Genomic DNA, 10,036 nt, shown 5'->3' with positions numbered 1-10,036 from the left:
CTCTATTTTCTGTCAATAAAATTCTACAGCTAGCAGAGGGTTTTCCCAGTTGCGTTCCCTAGAAAATGGTGTTATTGTTATCGTGTGACTGTGTTTTTAATTCTGTTTCTATTCTGCTGTAAATTTAAAGTAGAGAAATTCTGGGTCTTGATGAATCAAACCTAGTTTCAGTTGGTTCATCAAGCAGTTCCAGAATTTCAAGGAAATTCTACAATAGGGTGAAAGCCAAACACCTATTTCAACAAGGTTATTTTCTTTTTTTAAGGTGTTGAATGATTATTTTATGCACCATGTAGATCTAAGAAAAAAACTAATAATTTACCTATATAGGCCAATTTCCAAAAAGATTACCTTCAAGTTATTTTCTCATGACAAACATTACACACAATACTAGCTTCCAATGTCATGAAGTCCGAAAGTCTGCATCACTTGTTAGTCACTACACTTCATCATGTGAAAAGCTGAAAATAAAGAGTACGTCCTCAATTGTCTTAACGATTTAACCAATACAAGTCCGCTAGTAAAAAACATGGTTATAAACTTATAACTGCAGGTGTGTTTTGACCAGGAGCAGAAATTGAAATAGCTTGAACCCAAGAGGCCAAAAGTTCTATGATATACCAGACCTATTGCTATCATGGAAGTAGAAATAAGAATCCTATTGTTATCACATACTAATAAGTTCTGGCCAATGACTAATAAGAGCCTGATAATCATAGTCTGCTAGCTTTGAGACTGTCGCCAGCTATCTTCTTCAACTTGTTTTAAAGAACTAAATCCACATGGATATATGCAAGAGAAAGGGAAATTTAACTGGTATGATTTCCTTGAAGGAAAGACAGACACCAATTACAGAAATAGCTTTCCTGGAAGACCAACATTTTAAAGTTTTATGAAACCGATTTCTGTGGGAAGTGAGGATTGTTGGATAAGACTGATTTCAGGGTCCAAGAAACAGATCAAAGAAAATGAGAAGGGCACCAAAGCAATCTGCCCAACCCGGGGGAGAAGCATTTTGAAATTACAGATAACTTATTCTTTGAGCTCTTGTTCATATAGATCGAATTCCCTGTCCTAGACTTTGTCTGTCTTTCCTGCCTCATTTGAAATTGAATGCCAACAAAACTAAAGATTAAATGGACCCTAATACACTGATGCCCAACCAACGGAAGATATATAAGACTTTAGACAGTGAGTCTCAAATAAAAAACTTATGGACAAAGTTCTCTTTGAGAGCTCTCTGTAGATACCTCCCTGTTTTGATGAAATCAATGTTTCTTCTTATCCTTGCCAATGTTTTGTCTAAGCTTGAACCAAGGTATCCACACAGAGGTCATCATCTGATATTCTTCATACTCTTTTGCTCTGTATTTCTTACCAACAAGTTTTCTCTCCACAAGCACCGTCACATATGCCAGACAACATGAATTCAAAGCAGATCCTATAAAAGTATAACCTTTGCCAGCATTCCATGCAAAAATAACCAATCCCCACCACCAGAGCTGCTCTCCAAAGTAATTTGGATGCCGAGAAATGCCCCATAATCCCTTGTCGAGAATGGGTTCAGCTGGGACACCCAGATCCCTTAACATCTTGTTCTTGCAAACAAAACTATAGAGCTGAGTATCTGCAAAGTAAGCAAACACAATGCCTGTTGTGCAAACCAAAGTAGCAAAGTAATCCCAAGCATTCCAAGGTTGTTGACTGTTATGCACTTCAAAGATTGGAAGGCAAATCCCAACGAGGAAGATCTGCAATTGTTAGACAATGGCCATTATGTTAGTCATCTAATACATGTAGACTCCTCTTATCATATCTGTGCATCTGAGGGCATCAAGGAAGAAAAAAGCACGAAAATCATAACAAACCATACTTCATTGCACCCAGAGAAACAACATGCATTTTACAGTCCTATGGGTTAGGGATGATGCATCAACTCTTCGTGTGTGCGCCTTTGTAATGGTACATTGAATCTAGAATGTGCATTAGATGCACTGCATATGGGCACCCCGAGCTTGATATACACTTCAAGGTTGCAAAGCTAAAAAATACATACCTTGAGAGTCTGACATATCAAATATTGGAGCTCTGCCACCAAGAAATGCGTATTATACCTGGATTAGTGGGTTTGTGCTAGTAGTAGCAGCAGCAGGGAAATGCCTACTCAACAAACAAAAGGTGTTTTAAATGTCACCCCTTTGGATTGAATACACATATGGGAAGGGTAATTCAATACATTCTGCATGTTGCATAGGTATTGTCATATAGTAGTCATACTAATGTGGAACTAAGTCCTTGAAAAGCGTTATGCAACAGTGCTTTTACTAAGCTTGCATTTAAGGAGCATCACAAAGACAACAAAAACACTCAAAAGTGACCCATAAAGCACATAGTACCAGACTGAGGGAGGAAGCTATGAAATCAACACAGGGGCCTAGACCTCAAAGCCAGCTTCGAATTGGCAAAGCTAGTGAGTATGTAGAACTTCATAAACCACCCATGTGCCTACAGTGAATTTTGGCTGCGATTTCCATAAAGACTATTCAGCATGCAAAAGGTGTCTTAAATGCCACCCCTCTGGATCAGATACGTGTAAAGGAAGGATAAATTAATACAAATTCTACATGTTGGATAGGTATTGTCATAGTACCAGGCATACTAATGCGGAACTAAATTTTCAAAAATTAATACGAACTGTGATTTCAGTAAGCTTGTAGATAAGAAGGCATCACAAGGACAACAAATCAAGGCCCACAAGGAGCACACAAGCATCTTTCAACAAAGTTAGTGCCAGAATGGAGGAGGATGCTATGACATCAACAAAGAGACCTAGACTCCAAAGCCAACTTTGAATCAGAAAAGTTTTTGGTATATGTAGTACTGCATAAATCACCGATTTGCCCATGGTGAATTTTAGCCTTGATTCCCGTACCAGCTAGACATATTTAGGGCTATTCTTCTCGATCTTGGGTACTATACTTTTACAAGGAGCTTCATAGGCGACTTAAATTGTGATTCACACCATTCCCTGGGCATGGTTATAGTGTACTGGAGTGGAGCCTCTAGTCTTTGTCTGTACGTCTGGGATGGAAAGGGGGGGTTACAATTGATCTGCTGATCTCTGGCCTATTTACAGTGAGGCTAGGCATTGTGAAATTACATTAAAAACAATAGATAAGCATAGATAAAACATTCGAATAAAGAGAGAGAAATTGTATTGTACCTGCTGAGAGACATATACAGCAAAAAAGGACATCCACCACCAATGCTTGGCATAGCGCTTTCGCATATCAGCGAATCTCCAGTCCTCCCTGGCTCCCCACTGCCATTCTTCCCTTCTAAAGTAACTGTGTGTGAGACGAATGCTCCATACACATGTCAAAAATATCACAACCCTCGATCTCCATATATTCTTCTGAGAGTAGGGATGAGTAGCATAATAGTAAGCCATCATCACAGGCAATACAGTCCAGTACAAATCTATCAACTGCGAACACATCACGAATTAAGTATTACATTAACATCATTTATGTATCATAGCTGCAATAATAAAGAGTTTCTATAGAATTAGAACTAGATAAAGAGAAGATACCCAAGTGCTCTTCTGCAGTAAGCTGATGATCCAGAATATGATATCCACATTGAAGAAAAACAATATATTTAGCAGAGAAATAGGATGAGCAGAACACCATTTCCATATTTCCCAGGAAGATGAATTGCCCACATTGAGGAACGCAATGTAGAAGATAATGGAAGGCCAGAGCACAATGAAAGCCACGGCAGCATTTTTCACATTCCCCATTTCTCGCAGTACTTTCAGCTGGAATCGAGAATGTCAAAATTATGAATTTGAGGGTTAGTTGTTCACTTATGGATCATTAGATCTGAAAGTTGAAAAATAAACCAGACACTAAATACTTCTGTATTTAGTAGAATTTAAGTTCTGTGCAGAATGGGTAAATAGCATTAATTAAAAAATAGTAAAATAATATTTTTTTTTAATTTTTTATATATAAATAAAATAATTTGCCTTTCAATATGAGATGATATTAGAATTTAAAATTAATTAAACAATATTTATATTTTATATTAATTTTGTATATAAAAATCAAATAATTAAAAGTAATAGAAAAATTATTTTTTATTATGAGAAAGATATATTTTTTCCGGAAGATATAAAGATAATATTATTGATATTATAGGAATTTAAAATTAATTAAATAATATTTATATTTTATATTAATTTTATATATAAAAAATAAATAATTAAAAATAAAAGCAAAATTACTTTTTATTATAAAAAAAAAATTATGACATGTAAAAATAATATTATTGATATTGTAATTTATTTTATATTTAATTAACATATAATATTTAAATTAAAAATATATATTTTGATAATATTTTTAAGATGAATCATAATCAACAACTTGAAATGTGATTAATCTAAAAAATATTATCAAAACCAGTGTAAATTACAAAAGTCTAAAATCAAACACAAAAATATATTAATAATAAAAAATTAATGTCAATAATAAATAAAATATTTAAAATTTTATACTAACTAAAATTTTAAAACTTCAAAATTCATTAATAACAAAAATTATGAATTGATTAATTAATTATATATAAACAAATACACATGTAACATTTAAAAAATATTAATAACAAAACTAATTTAATTTGTGTGTATATAGAGATTATATTGTATGGATATTTGTATTCTACTTCCAAATATGAAAGGCATATATTAACATTTTAATGTGGAAAATGTAAATCATAAATAAAATATTTCAAAGTTAACCATGTATATGTACACTGTTATAGAATGGTGGTTCATTAGTAACTTTGTTGCCCATGAAAATATCAATATATTATATGTTAATAAGTTGTCTTGCCCATGAAAGGTATCCATGGACCATATATCAATTGTTTTGTGTAGGATTTAGTATCTTTTAGATTATTAGTTCGAATCTCATGGAAAAGTTGTGAATAAAAATCACTATTGAAACATAAAAATTGTTGTACAGAAATAACAACATATCGACAAATAAGCACATCATTTTCTATCAACATTAAACTAATCTAAAATCGATTTAAAAAACAAAACAAAAAAAATATTAAAAAAAAAAATTACTTTATACCATTTAGTTATTAAAATTTTATTTCTATATTAATTTTAACAAAATAAGTTTTTTCTTTTTTCTTTAAATTACAATATTATATAGATTTATATATAATTAAATCAAAAATATAATCAAATCAAAAATATTAAAAAGATTACATAATTATATATATATATATATATATATATATATATATATATATATAATTACATCATTATTATTATATAATCAAATCAAAAATATTGAATTTCATTTTTATCTAGTTATTAATTTAAATTTTATATATATTTTTATAAATAAAAAAATTAATTCACGTTTGGAAAAAAATAACAAATAATTAAAATGATTTCATAACTTTATTTTTTAAAAAATCGTACTTCAAGTCCAATTTTATATATATATTTATAATTTTTTAAGTTAATTATAAAAAATATAAAATAAAAACAAACAAATAATTGAGATAATTTCCGAACTTTATCCTTAAAAATTCATACTTCAAATTCAATTACCACCTTAAAGGTCAAGCATGGCCTCATCAAGTTCAATTACCACCTTAAAAGGTGAAGCATGGCTTCCCATTGTTTTTTATTTTGGATATTATATTTCTAGAACTTGCCCTTAATCAATTTCAGATAATATTATATTTTAGCAAAGTGAAAGACAAATTTCAATATTATAATCAGATTTTTTTCACATCTTATTAAAGCCATTTGGACTTCACTATAAAAGACTAAAATTCTTTTAAAAGAGTAGAATGTGAGACATCATTCATAAGATTATATTGGTAAATGAGGACATAGGTAGTTTATATTCCCATTTATTTTATTTTGGATATTATATTTCTAGGACTTGCCCTTAATCTATTTCACATTATAAAGGGAAAGGGAAATTTCAATGTTATGATCAGACTTTTTCAAATCTTATTAAAGCCATTTGGACAACACTGTAAAAGAAACAAGTTCTTTCAAAAGAGTAAAATGTGAGAGGTCACTCATGACATTATATTGGTAAATAAAGATATATGTATTGGAATCAATATTTATATATATATATATATATATATATATATATATATATTGTAATTTATTATAAAAATTAATGAAAAAAATTGAATATTAACAATTTATATTTATATAAAAAATGTATAGATTTTAAATAGATTTATTTTTTCAAAAAATAATTAGAAAATAGTTAATTGTTTAAATTTCATCGAGAGATCTCTCTAAATTCACCAAATGTCTAATGGAATCAAATATCTCAAAACACAAACATTTTTTTGAATGTAAAATTTCAAAAAACATGTTTGCACCTCAAGAAATTTAATTTATCTCGATTTTTGGTAAATTTGGAGTTAAAATGGGTCTATGTTGGTTTTGAGAAACATATTATAAAAATTTTAACTATGAGAATTTTTCTATTTTCACTTGTTTTATATAATATATACATAGTTTACATTGAAATATTTTATCTATGGTTCACATTAAAATGTTAATACATGTCTCCTCATATTTTGAAGTAGAATACATATATCCATACTATATCCCTCTTACACACACATGCATACATTGAACTATTTTTGTTACTAGTATTTTTTTAAATATATATATATATATATATATATATATATATATATTCTTTTAAATTTTACATGTCAAGTTGATATAGATATTGAAATATTTTATTTATTGTTGACATTAATTTTTGTCATATATTCTTATTTTAAATATATGTGTCAATAAGACATAGAATGAATTATGCATCATATAATATCAATAATATTATTTTTGTGTCATCTGTCCAGGTATTAAGTAGTGAAGGAATTACATATCTCCCTCATACTAAAATGTAAATTATTTTTTTTAACTTTCAATTACTTTATCTCTATATATAAAGTTTAAATTAAGATGGAAATTAAAGTATTTTATTTATACCCTATATTAGTTTTCTTTTTGCTATTACTATTTTTTAATTTGTTAGTATATTATTTTATTATTTTTGAATGGATACCTTTGTGACCCACACAGATATTGTATGTGGATATGATATTGTATGTGGATAGATTTTCTGGAAAGATACCCATGCAGTGTATATGAATTGGTTTGCTTAGGGTTTAGTCTCTATTAGATAGACTATTGGTTCAAATCTCATGAAAGGATCTCATGGAGGACTATTGGTTCAAATCTCATGGGAAGTGCTTAGGGTTTAGTCTCTATTAGATAGACTATTGGTTCAAATCTCATGAAAGGATCTCATGGAGGACTATTGGTTCAAATCTCATGGGAAGGGTTGCTGATGAGAGTCATTTGAGCATAAAAATTGTTCCCCGGGACATCTAGGCTCATCCTAGCCTTGCACAATTCTAGTAACAACATATCAACAGGCCTAAGTTCAATTTAATTAAAAAATAAAAATAAATAAAATGTAAAAAAGTTAAAAAAGGTTTCACAAAAGAATACACATTCTCACTATTGAGATTTTATTTTTATATTAATTTTAACAAAATCACTTCTTAAAAAAAAAAAAAACCTCATTTCTCTTCTTTCTTAAAAGGGATTACATTTAGATAACAATCTTCAAGATCTATTACATAATTGAAATAATTATGCACCTGTTTTGAAGCATTTAATATGGTTCATCATCACTATTAGAACTAGGTTAGAAAAATAATAAATATTAACATTTATAAATAATAATTATAATAAATCAAATTAATTATAATAAGAAGAGGGGTAGGTAAATTAGGAATATATAAATAATTAAATAATAATTTCAATTATATAAATAGTTTATATATATACTACCCAAAAAAATTATTATTATAAATAAAATAAGTAATAATAAATAATATCAATAATAATAAAACAAATAAATTAGGGAGTGAAATAAGGAATAAAATAATACTTTTTTTTAATTGAATGGTTAGGAAATTTATATTAACAGGGTTGGATTAAGGACAATAAGTTGTACATAGCAATTCTATTACAAAATTTCTGCAGTTCAAAAGATATCCTAGAATTATGCAGGCTCTAGGATTGGAGTTCCATATTAACCTAAAAACATTATCATTGTAAACCTTACAAAAACTACCCAAAATGAAGCAAAAATTACATAGTAACATGGCAAAATATGATCATAATTGATGCAAAAGGACCAAGCAGTTGAACCAGGTCGATCAGGCACTTTGGAGCCATCGTCCCTAATGCAACAAGCCTTCTTTCCTCCGACGATTGCTTTGATTCCATCAACTCCTTGAATCCTCGATGCAGTGTCATTCCCAATAATCTACAGAGTCGTTATATGCTCATCAATCTCATGAATGTCCTCCCTCATGTCGTGCATTGTTTGCTCCATGTATGCTTGATGACGAAGCAATTTTGCCTCAAGAAACCACTGGAAAGACATGCGTTGATGCTCCACCATGTCTTCGTGTTTTGAAATGGAGACGAGCAATGCATGAGAAGCATCCAACAAATTATCTAGAACTAAGCAGGCATCAGAATTTTCAGCAGGGTCAAGAGAATTAGCCATGATTAAAAACTCTCAATTTCCCTACCTAACACAGAAGATAGGAACAACGAATAAGCTACTAACATCTTGAGACACATTTGCATTAAGGTGAGACTAGGTGGTCAATAAATAGAATGGATCTCTACTAACACATGAGCCAAAAAAGCACCATAAATTTGACTTCATGATCCAAAGATTGGTCGAACAAAAGAATTACAAGGCATAGGTCGACGTTCATAAACTCTTATTCGCATCTGAGGCGATCCTCATCATTGTCAAGGAGATCCAAACCACCTTCCACCAAGAGAGGCTTAAATGGATTAGACACCATTGTCTCGATAGGATCAGAGAGCCCAACAAATTGTAATTCCAATTAATGAGAAAGGACGAGAAGTTAATAAGCCTGGGATTTGAGAATCACCAGAAAACAAAGCTAAGGATTTTGACCACCTTGTGAAGGGAGGGATTGATGAACATCCACGTGTCAATCCTTGAAATGGGAGTGGAAATCACCATGACTTCATGCCATTGTTTAGAAATTGTCCACAAAACAAATTTATGCCTCTTAAGAACAATTGAACCCCCGCTCTTATTAATAAAATTTATCAAGTTCATATTGAGGGATAGGTAGAAGCGCTCAACGTTATCCCCACTTCAAATTTTCCTTCCCCAAAATCGAAGCCTTTTTTGCAAGCTCATTCGCCCTTACATTCAACTTCCTAAGGATATGGAAAAAAAAAAATCAATATTTTCAAATTGTGAGGCAACGTTGATCACTCTCTGTGCCATGGGGAGAGATGAAAAACTTATCAAACCTTTGACCTCGGTCATTGTTCGAATGATGATCATAGAGTCTGCATAAACTGAGAAATTGTGAATATTATTTTCTATTGTCACCTCCAAACCTTTCCAAAGAGAAAGGAACTCGCCATGTTGTCGGTTGTTGGTCCTAACCCCCATACCAATTTGGACATTATTTTTTCATCGGGGCTTATGAGAACCCCTCCCACTACTACCTCCCCCAGATTACCTATGGATGCTCCGTCAAAGAAAAGGGAGAACTGAGCTTTCTCCATTCTCCATTTCAAGAATTCCACTTGACTTAGTCTCAAGCAGGATACCTGATTCTTATTTGGTTTGTTGGTGTCAACTGAGCATGAAGAAATTTCTTGTCGAGAGAGATCCATGCACGTTCTGCTTCACTCAAAACCTCTAAATCTTTGTCACTGTAACCACAAATAGAAATGGACTCAAACATGGGGGAGCGGGCTTTATATGCAACCAACAAGGGAGACAACTTCTCATTTTTTTAAATTGCTTTATTTTGTGCAATCCAAATAGACCAACAAAAGAATTTTGGAAAAGTCAACTAGAAACGAATTGGAAGGGATGAGGCTTTCTGA

The 10,036-nt window shown here is 30.9% G+C and overlaps 1 protein-coding gene across 2 annotated transcripts; it reads right to left on the bottom strand.

Annotated features, from left to right (window-relative positions):
* Window positions 1-462: 462 nt before the first annotated feature.
* LOC149218284 (uncharacterized protein C594.04c-like) lies at window positions 463-3,923 on the bottom strand. Of its 2 annotated transcripts, none has more exons than XM_089382380.1 (3): window positions 3,593-3,923; window positions 3,224-3,487; window positions 463-1,751 (listed from the first exon to the last, which is right to left on the bottom strand). In XM_089382380.1, the coding sequence occupies exons 1-3, from the start codon at window positions 3,800-3,802 to the stop codon at window positions 1,269-1,271; spliced, it is 957 nt and encodes a 318-aa protein (XP_089238506.1). In that variant the 5' UTR covers window positions 3,803-3,923; the 3' UTR covers window positions 463-1,268. The 2 variants fall into 2 exon arrangements, with proteins under 2 accessions (XP_089238506.1, XP_089238507.1); XM_089382381.1 differs by having other exon boundaries at window positions 3,690-3,815.
* Window positions 3,924-10,036: the final 6,113 nt, after the last annotated feature.

This window comes from Pinus tabuliformis, chromosome Q (assembly GCF_031772625.1).
Source record: "Pinus tabuliformis cultivar Carrire ecotype Pingquan chromosome Q, CPIR1, whole genome shotgun sequence".
NCBI classification, from domain to species: Eukaryota; Viridiplantae; Streptophyta; class Pinopsida; order Pinales; family Pinaceae; genus Pinus; species Pinus tabuliformis.
This window is presented reverse-complemented; position numbering and strand designations above follow the sequence as displayed.

Coding starts and splice junctions, on each gene's coding strand:
- LOC149218284 (XM_089382380.1), bottom strand. CDS start 3,802: ATGGGGAATGTGAAAAATGCTGCCGTGGCTTTCATTGTGCTCTGGCCT. Junction 3,488..3,592: donor TACTGCAGAAGAGCACTTGG/GTATCTTCTCTT, acceptor ATGTGTTCGCAG/TTGATAGATTTGTACTGGAC. Junction 1,752..3,223: donor CTGTATATGTCTCTCAGCAG/GTACAATACAAT, acceptor TAACAATTGCAG/ATCTTCCTCGTTGGGATTTG.